The sequence below is a fragment of the Oxyura jamaicensis genome, chromosome 3 (assembly GCF_011077185.1).
Source record: "Oxyura jamaicensis isolate SHBP4307 breed ruddy duck chromosome 3, BPBGC_Ojam_1.0, whole genome shotgun sequence".
Lineage (NCBI taxonomy): Eukaryota > Metazoa > Chordata > Aves > Anseriformes > Anatidae > Oxyura > Oxyura jamaicensis.
In genome coordinates this window covers 42,843,584-42,857,666 of record NC_048895.1, presented here as the reverse complement: position 1 = coordinate 42,857,666, position 14,083 = coordinate 42,843,584, and the positions used below count along the sequence as shown (strand labels likewise).

Below are 14,083 nucleotides of genomic sequence, written 5' to 3'. Positions count from 1 at the left end.
GTCACTATTGATGGCTAAAACTATTCAAGCATCCTGAAAAATCTCAGTGGAATGTGCTTTCTCACAAGTATAGGTCTTGGATCTGTTTTGCCTTCTCCACACACTCTTCTCATCAACGCTTACAGGTAGCAAGAAGGCTTTCTGAATTTCTGTCATCCTGCAGTCCACTACTTGTTGATGTTTTTTCAAAGCACACTTGGGGCAGAGGATGGAGGTGTTTGAAATAAAGCAACAAGAAATCCTTTGCTCAAAAGCTTTGAGGAACAAGTTACTTGCACTGCTTCTCCAAAATGGAGCAGCTTCCTCCTCTGAAGGAAGCAGGGGCACTACGAGGCAGCAAAGAGATTGGTGAGAATGTGTTTCAAGGAAGACAGCAGAGGGTCTTTTGTATAAGAGCAAAGAGAGGCTTTCCTCGTAATTGGTCTAACAAAGTTAAAACAATAGGGTAGTTATTTGTCGATGTAACTTCCGCCTTCAATGATTTGTCCAGCAAAAGTTAAGGGTTTAATCTTTCATATTCCTAGTGTACCTAACTATGTTACCAGAATCTTTCAGGGAATACTGAACTTCCAACCAGCAGAAAATATTTGATGCTTTAATATCTGCACTGTAGACTCTTAAGACTATGCCAGAAGGTCCCTATCCTCATGTTTTGCCTGTAGGCTGACATCTACCTACCCACTTTATTTCAAGGATGTCATGGTGTGAGGAGCCTGGGTCCCTCTTGTTTCTGTGCTACTCCTTGTAACTGTTCTGAGGAAAAGTAGTGTGGAATGTATCTTGCATTCTGAAGAAATGTTAGTTTCCAAATACTTGGACAAATGAATCATTGTTAACCCTTAGATTTTTCATAATGAAGTGCACTTGTAATGTTTCTAGTACTTGAAAATTAATTGAAAAGCTGGAATTTAAAAAGCTGATATTCTGTCAGCTACTGCCAATCACTTGCCATAGCTTTACAGACATAGTCTTCAGCCTCATGTGTTTTGCCAAGAGTATTGAGTAAAGATAAAACTGAAACTCATTATCAGCAAGACAAGTAGTTTCCATTTTCTTGCTTCCTCAGCTTTTTTCTTTAATGCTAGCATATTTGAATTCACTTTCTTTTTATTTGCCGATTGTTCTGTGTGCGGGGATTGGAACCATAAAGATGATGCCAAGAACGATGTAGGCTTGGAGGATAATGAAATAACAAAAACTCAAGAGCTCTTCAAACTGTCCTTGATTCTTCCTGTTTTCTTTCAATTGGTGGCTATACTACATGTCTGCACAGAGTGAAGCTTTTTATATATTGAGGAAAAAGATTATATTGCACACATGCTTCCTTCTGTGCAAAAGAAATGCTCCAAGAATTAAAGAGTCTTTGGGTTAAATACATTTCTCACTTCTTTCATTTATCTTTTTTTCTTCCTTTAATGAACAGAGTTTAGTGACACTGCCTAAAGATTGTGACCTGCCTGATAAATGTCTTTGTCCTATAAAAATATTTCTGTTCTAGTTGGCTTTATTTGTCTGTTCATGTTTGAGTAAATAATTAAGCTGATAGACCTCATCCATTCTGTTTGGATGACTGCTAAAACTCAGTAGAAGTGTGGGGAAAAGTAAAATTCCAGTGTCCAGTTCTGCTCTCAGCTGTTCATGTGAACTGCTGGGAGAAATGCTTTTCTTTACCTTTCACAGATCTGGTTTGCAAGATGCTTGCTATTTGTGGGCAGTGTGGGCAGATCTTAGTCCAGAGCTAAGACCTGTGAAAGATTGTTTCAGTAAGAGTGTTGTAGGTATTCAGCTGTCAAAACTGAGCTTCAGTCGCATAAGCACAACCACAGCTTTTCAGTCTTGTGACTTGACTATTTTTGTATCTTGCAAAGATTATGGGAACATGTTACTAAAAACAGTGGTCTGTTTCTTTTTCAAATACCTAGCTTCTGCTCCAAAGGCAGGGTACAAGAACTTTAAAACTTTTAATACTTTAAAATGAGTAAGGATTCTGTGTTTTTCAATCTCAGTTTTATAAACAACAGAATCACTTCATTTTTTTCTAGGTATTTCAAGTGAAGGAAAAAATTGTGAGCTAGTAAAGTTTAGTAAAAATTATGCAACCAAGTAAAATCAGATGCTTTCTAATGGAAGGATCAAAGAAATATTACTGTTAGCCAAACTCACTTACAATTGAGAGTTCATCTAGAGCTACCAAATGGCATCCAGGTACCTTTGCTAGTCCTAAGTACTTTAGAAGCTAACATGAACTTTTTCTTAAACTGCTTGCAAAAAAAGGGGGGGGTGAGGGACAAAACCCCAATTCTGCTGAGCATAATCCAAAGTGAAATAATTAACAAGGGGTAGGTGGTGGTTGAAGCAGGCAATTTCAGTGGCAGTTTAGAAAACATTTGACTAACTAAATAAGTTCCTAGTATATACATTATATATATCCCTGTAAATACAACCAAATTGTAAAATGCATATGCAAAGAAAGTCAGCAGTTTTTTGATGTTTTACTTCTGCTTGTAACTTCTTGTTAGCAATTGCTTACGTGTTGATTGGCAACGGCCTGTATGATGAAGCCATACGACAATTTTCAACAATGCTTCAGGTAAGCTTCTTTTTGGACTCCTCAAGCTAAATATAGTATTTAAGGAAAAAAAGCACTTTATGAAGTTATCCAATCTAACCTATGGCTTTTACTAAACCAGATTGAATTAAGGGTTTTAAAAAGAGAATAACAGCTCTGATATTTATTTTTTGTCCAAGCATAAGCATGCTCTTAAAGTCAGGTGATTCAGCATCTTGGTTAGTTGGTGAGTATTTTTCTCATCTGTATGAATAATTTAAGACATTTCAATTAAAAAAAGCTTCTTCAGAAACCAACCTGTGCAAGACTGAAGTTCCTTTAATTCCTGTCTTAGCGTGTAGACTGAGATCATATTGTGTGAGGGGGGAGCATGGGAGGAGATGGGCTGCAGTTAGGGTGTTGCTAGTAACATAAGGAGAAAACTCAGAGAGATCGCTTACTGCTAGTGTCAGGTTCCACTTTGCATTCTTGGTGAACACTTCTGTGTGCTGGGTTTATCCTTTTTCAGTGGTAAGCATTTGATGAGTTTGTAAGTAAAACTTAGCTAATGCTTTAGGATATTTATTTCTGATCAAGGTAAAGAATTCAGAATCTTCTATGAAATTGGGTAGCCACATTTAAAACAAACAAACAAACAAAACACAATAACAAAAACCCAATACCTAAAGCTGATATCAAAATACTGTGTTTGTATGCCCAAGAACCTGTGACTATGAGAAGTACATGCCTCTTTTTTGTTGTAAACTGGTTGTGGTGCACAAATGGAAGTGGTAAAGTAGTACTGCAAGTATCATGCGTGTTTTAACTCAGGTGGCATATGGCTCATACTTTGAGTGAAAGTATAGCAATTCAACAAAATTACTATAGGGAACTTAACAGAGGACAAAAAAAGCTATGAATCAGAACTTTTTTTCAGTTACTTAGAGATTTGTCATTGGTTTGCTTATAATGTAAGGAATTATTTAACTTAAATCCTGCTTCTAAAAATCACTAGAGTTATAAAGCTCTTCCCACCTTCTCTTGAGTAAGAAGGTAAAATAGAAAGTGAAGATAAGCAAGATATAACAACTGTAGAAAGTAACTGAAAAGTGTGTATGTAATAGAGTAGATTTGTAATGCACACGCTTCAGCTGAAATCATGATACCATGATTGGATGCCTCAGAGAATGTAGAGTTATTAAGATTGTTCACTCTGTCTTCCATAAGACAATTTTAAATACACCTAAAGTAAGTATTGGACCATTTAACAGAACAAAACATCCATGCTTAGTCATTATATTAAAAGTAGGGAAGTTACCTGAACTTGACTTTGGCACGTGTACAGTTGGGATCAGCTGAAGTCTGGCAAACCATCAGCATTGGTTACACCACTTATCTCTTGTTTAGTCAATGCAGTAATTTGTTTCCTGGCAGTTGTCCCAGGTAAATGAGACCAGGCCTATACTACAAACTTCCATAGCACAGCTACGTACCTGGTTGCAGGTATTTAAATAGGCAATTCCTGACTGGATTTCAGGGAACCCCTATCGCATAGGCTTAGTTGTGCCAAGAAAAACAGTTCTGAAATTGTAGTTCTTCATATTTGGGTGGGAAGCCATGTCCGGATTACATTTTATTGCAGAATATGTTTAACTAATAGAACCCCTCAGAGTCTAAACTCCTTTCCTTTTGTGTTATAAAACTAAACCATAAGTGCAACCTGAAGAAAGGAATATAAAGATATACATGAAACTTTTTTGTATCTCGCTGTTGGATGCTTTTGCTATAAAATAGTGTTAAAAATGCTGTGGATAGCATTTCTCATATGAAGTCTCTTCTCTCCCATCAGATTTGTTGGAGATGTTTAGCTCTTTTTCCAGACAAATACTGCCCAGTAATTCCAGTATATTAACCTGAAAGTTGTGAACATATGAAAGTATAGGGTGTAGTACAATCGATGTAGTATCTTTGGCAGCTGTGGTTGTTCATTGCTTGCTAGTTGATAGCTACAAGAACTAAACATTTATTGAAGAAAGATGCTTATTTGTTAACTGATTATTACATTTGCTTTTAATCTAATAGGAAGAACCGGAGCTGGTTAGTGCAATCTATGGACGAGGGATAGCATATGGAAAAAAAGGACTCCACGTAAGTAGATGTTTATTTAAAGTTATAGGTGACTGAATTAATTGAATCTAAACTATAAGAAGGCCTGTTACAGGAGGAGCTTAGATTGATCGGTATGTACCTATCAAATTCTAAATTCAATGCTCTCCTGCTATAGGCGAGCAGAAGTGTCCCATTTCGTTCCCTTGGTAGGTGCTCTGTAACCTAGTGATCTAGTGGACCATGCTACGCAGCCCATGGGTACGTTCTTTGTGGGACTGTGAAAGTAAAGCAACATGAAGCAAGGATGCCAAAGGAGAAAAGAGGAACAATTGTGAGTTGTGAATAGTAAGGCTGAGAGCTGGGAGCTACAGCTGCTTGAAAGAGTTATCAGATAAGATAATGAGCAGCATCTTCTAAAAGGCACGTTTCTGAAGCTCCACATCTTTATATCTGGTCTGTATTTGGAAATGAAAAAGTCTTTTATTGCAACGTGGAAAATCATCAGCTCTTGCAGTCCAATAGGCTTTATATTGCTTCTCGATGAACATGCTTGTTGAAATCTTATTGAACAAATTAATATGTTTCAAGTTAAATTACTTAAAGCTGACGGCTCAAAATTTTCCTGAGAAAAAATAAGTTTTAAAGTAGATAGAGTTTATGTAGCCTGCTAACTCATGATTGAGTGGTCTCTGGGTATTCTAGAGGGAAGAAGAGTTGAATAACTTCTTGAAAATTTCTTTTGTGCAGGATCTTTAATTCTTTAGTGGTGCTGACAGGAGCTTAAAGTTCCTTATATTTGCATATTTTTAACACCAGCCTGATTTTTCCTGAGTTTTGTTAGATGTTTCTACAGTTTCGCTTCATAAAATGAGGTTTCTGTCAACAACACTTTTGAGACACAAAGGTAGTGTTTAGCATGTTAAAACTCGTTATATAGCAACTTGCTATGTAACCATTTTTTTGTAGGTGAACTATGTGCTCCCATCCTACAGCTTATCGAGGAAAATACAAAAACTTAGACAAGGCACTGATGCCATCAACTTGTTTGCCAGAACTCCTCAGATCGGGTTATAAATGGTATTGATGAAAGCACTGCTGTGTGTGTGCATGTGTGTTGGAGTTCATGTGAGAGCTTAAGCCAGCTTTGCTGCCAAGAATAAGTTATTAGAACTGCAACACAAAATTGATGTTTACAAGCAGAGTTCATTTTTTTTATAGCACGTAGGTGTTTTTCAGCTATTGGTAGCATGCTGCATCTTAATCTTGTTAGCAAAGGTATGAAGGGCATTTAATGTAAATTGATGCACTTTCAGAGTCTTAGCCAAATTAATTGTTCTTCAGTGCTCAGAGTGTATTACTGTAAGTACGTTTTTTACCTTGTTTATTTCTCTCCTTTTCAGGATATGAAAAATGCTGAACTTGCTCTTTTTGAGCTCAGTAGGGTAATTAGCCTAGAACCAGATCATCCTGAAGTATTTGAACAACGAGCAGAAGTGAGCATTTGTTTTCTATCTTTTCAGATCCTTGGAAGTTGTTGCAATTACACAGTATTTTCAAGTATAATTTTTCGTGTAATATCTAGAATGTTTACTTTTAAAATTAAACATACATGGTATGGAGTTACTATAGACAATATAATGGCATATATTATGTCTAAGCGTATAGTTATTTTATTTATAAAATACAAAAAATATTTATATATTTTTTAGTAATCTTGATCTAAAAATATGAAAGGCATTCATATAATTGGGAAATGGGCAAATTTTGGTTGGGGGGAATACTTTGCCTAAACTGAAAAGGTTTGAGAATGTTTTAATTACGTTTTCTGTTGAGTGTGTTGGAATTACTTTGATATACAGTATTTTGCGTTGGTTGTCTTGTTTCTATTCAAAACACTAATTTCCTAAAAAGGATGATGGTTGAAAGTACACTAGTATTTCAAGGGAAAGATGCTTTCAGATTTTCTATTTCATAGGAGTTTAGAAAATAAATAGTAGAGTTTTCTATCCTGTTCTAGCAAATATAGTTATTCTATTACAGCTGAACATGAAAAAGAATAGCCTTCATGTTTATAAACCCAATCTATTCAGCCTGCATGCTGTAAACTAATGTTTTTGTTGGGTCTCTTAGATCCTGTCCCCACTAGGACGAATTAGTGAAGCATTATCTGATCTCACCAAAGCTATTCAGCTACAGCCATCAGCACGGCTTTACAGGCATAGAGGCACCTTGTACTTCATATCTGAGGTTAGTGGATTTGGGTGGTTCTGTTTGGTTCTGGTCGTGTGGATGTTGCTGTTGCTGTCTTTTTTTTTTTTTTTTTTTTTTTTTTGCGTTTTCTTGTGTGTTTTTTTGTATCTGTTGCTACTTTTGTTCAAGACCATCTTTCCTATTTAAATGGAGGGGGGGGGAAGTGTTTTTACTTTATTTAACTTTCCAGCAGTTCAAAGATATTATTCAAGGATTTCGTCTGCATTTCTATTTAATGCAGAGAAGCAGAGGGCAACTGCATGGTTTACCTTGCGTGCATGTCTCCAATTATTGCGTGTGTTTGAGGTATAGGATATGGATAAAGAATTTGATTTATAACCTCCAGTTGCATTTCAGTAGTATTATTAAATACTAGACTAAGAAGAAGAAGTTATGGCTGTCACAGTAACTACTATATATGCTTAAAAAAATAATCTAATATCCTGTTTTGTTATGAAATCAGTTTGTGTTGATTTTCTTACACTTTGAAGATAAGTTACTCATTTTACATTAAAGATTGTCTGAATTCTAAATACCTGACAGCTCACTTTACTCTGGTCTGTCTCTGTGTCTAGTCTTTTTATCCATTTACTTTGTTTTATACAGCACTCACTGAAAAGGAAGCTGAAAGTGCATTGTTCATTCCTTATTTGTTGATATTCTAAGTGGCAGTTTACAATTATTGCTGCTTGGCCCTGAGAGTAACTTCATATATCACAGAAAATTCTGTAGTTTAACTTTATGAAAATACAAATATATATTACTCTTTATTTGTATAGTGTTTCTTCTGTCATCTAAAATCCACTTTATCACAGGATTATGCAACAGCCCACGAAGATTTTCAGCACTCACTGGAACTGAACAAAAATCAGCCTATAGCTATGCTTTATAAAGGCTTAACCTTTTTTCACAGAGGACTCTTGAAGGTAAAGTTATGTTAAATAACAATTCTCTATTTGAGGTTATTTCCAAAAAATAGTTGTAGAAATCTCATTTGGTGTTGATACACATATTTCTCTCACATAAAAACTTTTTTAAGGCAAAGGAGTACAAGCAAAATGAAAATGTTCTTGGTCCAATTCTAACGATGTAATGCTTCATAATATGACAGGTAAGTACTGCTGGTCTTGCATATACCAATATCCATATTGGTAAATCAGTCATAACTGATGATGTGTTTATGTAGTGCTTTCAAAGACGTTTGTATTTTGCATCTCTGCTATGATCTGCATGGTTATATTAAACTTTTTTTTTCCATCAAATGGAGACACCTTAGAGGAGTCTGTGAATGGGAAAGGGATGAAGAGGAAAATAAATTCTTTCTTGAATGAGCTAGAAACAAGCTATTATTCAAAGAAACTAGGAATAGAGAACCCCCTGCATCAGTGTCTGTGTATTTTAGTTATAAGTTGATTCTGAAAGGCTCATAAGTAAATAGAGGGAACATAATTGTTCCCTCGGATTCTAAAATGAACAGAGAAGTTGTTTCCTTTTTCAGTCAACTGAAATCAATTTGAGAAGCAAAGATGTAACTGTGATTCCTAAATTCCAACAGAGTGGATTTTTTTTGCCTTTACTATCAGCTTGGAATTCAGTAAAGGTTGTATGAAGAAGGCCTGACAGAACCAGAAGACAACCCAGAACTCCTGGGTTTCAGCCCAGTATCTTTCATAGTTTATCACTACCCATTTTGTATCCAAGCTGGTATTTTCCCCTCACGCGCACACACTCACTGTACAAGGTGAGAACTCCAGGTTGTCATTGAACGTACTGTCTGTATCTTATCTCAGTCAAGTGAGGTACTTACAAATAATAGTTGGATTGAATTTCTGATTCTTGGTGTAGACATCCAAAAGCCCAGACAGTGAAGATGAAAATATAACTGGCAAGAATAAATAATGCCTCGATTTTCAAGACAGGAACAATGCTTTCTTCTTTCAGATTTGCAGATCAATACAATTCTGTGCACTCCTCCACCCCATTTTTTTTTTTTCTTGGAGGAAGTATCTTACCCTTAACTGCTCTTTCATCCCTCTCTAGTATTGGTTCTGAGAGGTTGTTGCTGAGTGGCTCTGCATTTCCAGGCATACCTCTACTCCTGTTTATCCTCTAATAACTTACAGTCGGGTTCAGACTGGTTCTTAAAGCAAGGCTTCATAGATCATCTCTTAGGTTTTACTAGGCTTGCTGAGCTTTGGCTCAGTTTGGGAGAGTGTTAATTTTTGAGGGGTGTTAATTTTTGAGTGAAAAGACATTGATTTGGGGGATAATCTCCTGGCATCTAAAACTTATCTAGAGTATACAAGACGGTCAGTAATGGTAGATGACTATTTTATATTTTTGTTCAATAAGTATTTTGGTGCTTCTAGTAGGTAGTACTCAATATGTTTGATGCCTATTCTAAATAAGACCCTTGACAGGGTTTATACTAACACTGTACAAGTAACTTAAGTTTCTTACAAAGTTTTGATGAATAACTAAATCCATGGCAAGTAACAATTGACGATGTTAAAATGGCATGGAGGTAATAAGTGACAAAACATTTTTGTTGTTATCTCTCTACAGGAAGCCATTGAATCTTTCAAAGAAGCTCTGAAGCAGAAAGCAGACTTCATAGATGCATATAAAAGTCTGGGACAAGCCTACAGGTAAGGACATTCCAAAATAGTTTTAAACTTCTTCTATATGTTTGTCTTATTTAAAATGCACTCCCAAATTTCACACATTTGTTACAAAACCATGCAGAATCATGTGTCCTTGATAGCTCCTATGGCCAGTATGGCTATGTCAGCATGTGTTCAATACAAATAATTTTCAGGTTTGCTCTCTAGTCTTAATTCAGTCCCCAGCTTTGTGGATCAAAGGTTAGGTGAATGGCAGATATCAGTAAGATGGGAACATAAATAGTTATCAAGTGAATATCTCTGCACATTGTAGTTCTTTTCCCAACCTGCTGTGTCTTGTCAACTTTTTATTTCATATTTTAAGTTACTATTTTTGGAAAGTACTGATCTGCAGCAGAGATGCTGCTGCAGCATAAACATCTTCTGTGTATCAAGGGTTAAATGGGGTAGGGTTGGTACACAAGCATTTAAGACAGATTTTAGTTATGTGGTCATGTGTAACGTTCACTGAAAGCAGTGAATTACATTTATAACATTAATTTTTTATTATTATTAACTTTGTGGACTCGTGCCTTATTTATCACAGTCTCTGCATTCTGAACTCAATGTAATGATCAGTGAGTTTTTCCTGAGTTTTCCTGCGGTTTTTGTTACCGTGGTGTGTGAATACTTTTCAGGTGCTCATGAATTGTCAGTAATTTAGCCTGGAATATGGGTAGGTGCATTTTTACATTTCCAATAAATCCTTTAACTCTATTGTTTTGTGTTTGGATGTGGGACTCTCTCTCTCATCTATTCTATCCTGTGTCCAAGAAATGTCAGTCTGAAGAAGTTGTATTTTGGAGGGGGTGCAGGGTAGGAAACATACTTTTTAAAGTTTCATTTTGCAGTGTATTGTTGTCTTACAAAGCAAAAGTCACTAAATCAGAGCATTCCAATCAGCTGAAGTATGTTGCTTTTCTCCCCTCTCACTGTCCACTACGCTCGAAAGTTCTCTGGTCCTCAGGAAATAATGGCAGAAGGAATGTAAAGGAAACTTCATTTCTTGTTTTAATTGTTTTTTTTTGTTGTTGTTGTTGTTTTTTTTTTTTTGTTTTTTTTTTGTTTGTTTTATTACACTTGATATGCAAAGCACAATTACTGTTGACTCTTCTAAAATGCTCAGCAGTTAGATAAGGAATCTCAGCCAACAACCAGAAGATGAATGGAATATTGTTTAGTAACAGAGGGGACCATAACTAGAGGCCAACTATGAAAGTCTGAAATACTTTCCCATAAACACACAGGTATTATGATAGGCAGAATTAATATCTGAGTTCTCCAGGACAGCTGTTAGTTAACTTTAGACGACAGATTCTTTTTTCTTTCTAAAACTGTGTATTTTAAGTTCACACCTTCTTTCTTCTACATTTTAAATATGGTGCTTAAAAAAAATCTTTTAAAGATTTTTTTTTTTTTTTGTAGTGGAATTAGGCAATTCTGAGTCTCTGATTTGTCCTTCTGCACACCATCAGTTATGGCATTTTACTTAATTTCTGCTTTGAGTCTAGTGACTTCTGTGTTCGTGCATGTGTTTGAAACAGTGCTGTGGTTAATCACTGATCTACCAAAAAATTCTTTTTGGCAAATGTATTTAAAACTAGTTAATGTTGTTAGCCTTTTCTAGCATTGCTAGTTTGGATTAATTTCAGGTAATGTAATTTGACCCAGAAAGAACTTCAAGATCTTAAATTTTAAAAATCAGTCTCTTGGATAAATATTTGAGGAAAAAATTACTTGTGTACTATTTCTATTTTTATTTATTCTGGATAGTAAAAACAGCCACAGAGAAACTAAAAGCTGTCCTGACCATGGAGTAAGTTGCTACGTTTGTTAGTATGTTTTTAGTTTCATCTTTCAAATACCATATGCTTTCTTCTTATTCAACATTTTAAATATTTTGTATATTAAATGATGTGTTTATATAAAAACTTAAAAGACCTGTCACAGATCGCATTTTCTAAGAATGCATTTTTTTGAAAATTTTGGTTCTGTTAGGTTCTGAAACCCATACTTAAAGTATTTTTTTAATGGTTTATGACCATTCCGAATTGTGGAACGTTTTTGTGGCCTTGTGGCATTGCATATTCAAGTACGCTTTTCAGCTAGTAAAAAACTTTGTGCAGCTGTTAATACCACCGAAGAACAGTTAGAGAATTACTGCTTTTTCTAAAGAAATTTTCTATTATTAATTGCATTCCGTTTTAATGATATCTCCTCTGTGGACACATGAAAACAACTTTTACAAGTAATTTTGTTGTCACCATTACCTTCTGTATTTTTCACTTTATACTTCATGGAATTCCCTAGGGAACTTGGCAACTTTGATGCTGCTACAGAGAGCTTCCAGAAGGCTTTGCTGCTAAATCAGAATCATGTTCAGACATTACAGCTCAAAGGAATGATGCTTTATCATCATGGTAGCTTAGATGAAGCACTGAAGAATTTTAAGGTATGTAATATAAGACCCACTTTAAATAAGAAATCAAAATATTTTAACAAAAACGAGTATACAAGAAATGTTTAAAAAAAAGACAAACTTCAAGTTTTACATTCTGAATGCAAATAGGAATGTGCATTTGAATTAAAACACAGTTTAAGTCTGTCATAAAAGTTTTGTTAAAATCTTACAGTTTAAAATTAAAAATGAAATTTGGCTAAAACTAAGATACTTCCTCTAACTGCTTTATGAATTCCTAAAACATTTCAACCAGAGCAGGGTTTTATCTGTTTTTTGAAACTGGTAATTGTGTTCTAGCTAATATTTTACTTTGGGTTGAAACAGAAATGTGTTTTTCTTTTTTTTTTTCTTTTTTTTTTTTTTTTCTACCTGGGGAAAGAAAGCATTTAGTCTTCTTTGTAATTTTATGCTTAAAATATGCATACAAAGTTCCACTGTTTTGGAACAATAATTTCTTAGGCATTTTCCATATTTTGAAACAACTCACACCATGTAGTTATCCACTGACCTTGAAAAACAAAGTACATAATTCTGTGGGTAAATAAAATCTTGCCTCTTTCTGTGGACATTAAGTAACAGCCTCATTTTGCAGGCAGAACAATAATGATATAGACACATGGTTAACATTTGCTTTCAACACAATAATTGAAATGAGATGTGGACACGCCTATATCCCTTTCTGAATGCAACCATGCTTACTCCAAAGAGAACACTTCCTTAGTCAATACATATTTCTCTTGTATAACAGAATTTGTAGATACTTGTATAATTGAAAAGATGTTTTAAGATGGAGATGCTCTTCTAAAGAGATGTAATTGTTAGAATAAGAATCAGAGCATTGTTTGAATGAATTAATATCAGTTTGCTATGTGTTTATCATACAGTAAATAATTGACTAATGTAATGAAGTGTACTAATGCGCGACGTAGTGAAGATATCACACCATTTCTTCAATGCATATGTTGAACTAAAAAAGCCACATTAATATAATGAGTGTTTTTTCTAGTTTCATTCAACTAATGAAACTAGTGCTATTACCATTAGTGCAAACACAATCTACTTTCATAACAATTAGTGTGATCAAAAGCATATTTGCACTGGCAGTTCCTTTTCTTTAGTAAAGCTGGAAATGTTTTTCTTCGCTAGCAATTGAAGTGCCCAGAAGAATTTGAAAGAAAACTTTGATGGAAGGTGCTTCCTAATAATCAGTAAATCTTTTTAGTGAAGGCCTTCTGATGAAACAGGTTAGCTTATTTGAAGATTCTCATTCTCTGTTTCTTGATCTGTGGGTGCTTTATTCCTTTAACCTTCTAGAGGTGTCTACAGCTAGAACCATACAATGAAGTATGCCAGTACATGAAAGGACTCAGCCATGTTGCAATGGGACAGTTTTATGAAGGCATAAAAGCTCAGACTAAAGTTATGTTAAATGATCCACTACCAGGCCAGAAAGCCAGCCCAGAATATCTGAAAGTGAAATATCTCCGAGGTGAGTTGAATTGTTTTTCCCTAAATCCTGTAAGAATCCTGAAAGTGCAAGTGTGTTTATAACTATGGCCATTTTAAGGAAACATTGTACATCCTGAGGAGCACTGTAGAGTGTATCATCCAAAAAATGTACACACTTGCTTGTTCATGCAGTTAAAAGCCAACACTGTAAACCAAATGCATGTTCTGTGAAATGGTAAAGCGGTAATTAGCTGATATAGGCTTATTTCTGTCTTGGAAATTAGCTAATAACAAAACTTGATTATTGAAGAGTAATACCTTATTTAAGTTATGTTGGATAACCAACAAGTATATAATCTGTTTTTTGGTCTTATTTAATTACAGAAGTAGAATGATCATGCAAACAGTATTTAATTTTATTTCTTTCCTCCAGAGTATTCTAGATACTTGCATGCACACTTGGATACCCCTCTTACAGAGTATAATATTGATACAGATCTTCCTGGAAATTTCAAGGACCACTGGGCCAAAAATCTTCCTTTTCTTATAGAAAATTATGAAGAACAGCCAGGGTTACAGCCACATATAAAGTGAGCAATTTTA

At 35.0% G+C, this 14,083-nt stretch overlaps 1 protein-coding gene across 2 annotated transcripts in view; it reads left to right on the top strand.

The window, feature by feature from the left end:
• The window catches only part of TTC13 (tetratricopeptide repeat domain 13), a 36,741-nt gene that overhangs the window by 4,340 nt on the left and 18,318 nt on the right, over window positions 1-14,083 (top strand). For both annotated transcript variants that reach the window (XM_035321643.1, XM_035321642.1), the window contains exons 4-12: window positions 2,520-2,590; window positions 4,631-4,696; window positions 6,058-6,150; window positions 6,788-6,904; window positions 7,723-7,833; window positions 9,473-9,555; window positions 11,881-12,022; window positions 13,346-13,520; window positions 13,914-14,070. In XM_035321643.1, coding sequence (XP_035177534.1) covers window positions 2,520-2,590; window positions 4,631-4,696; window positions 6,058-6,150; window positions 6,788-6,904; window positions 7,723-7,833; window positions 9,473-9,555; window positions 11,881-12,022; window positions 13,346-13,520; window positions 13,914-14,070 — 1,015 coding nt within the window. The remainder of the gene's footprint in view (window positions 1-2,519; window positions 2,591-4,630; window positions 4,697-6,057; window positions 6,151-6,787; window positions 6,905-7,722; window positions 7,834-9,472; window positions 9,556-11,880; window positions 12,023-13,345; window positions 13,521-13,913; window positions 14,071-14,083) is intronic.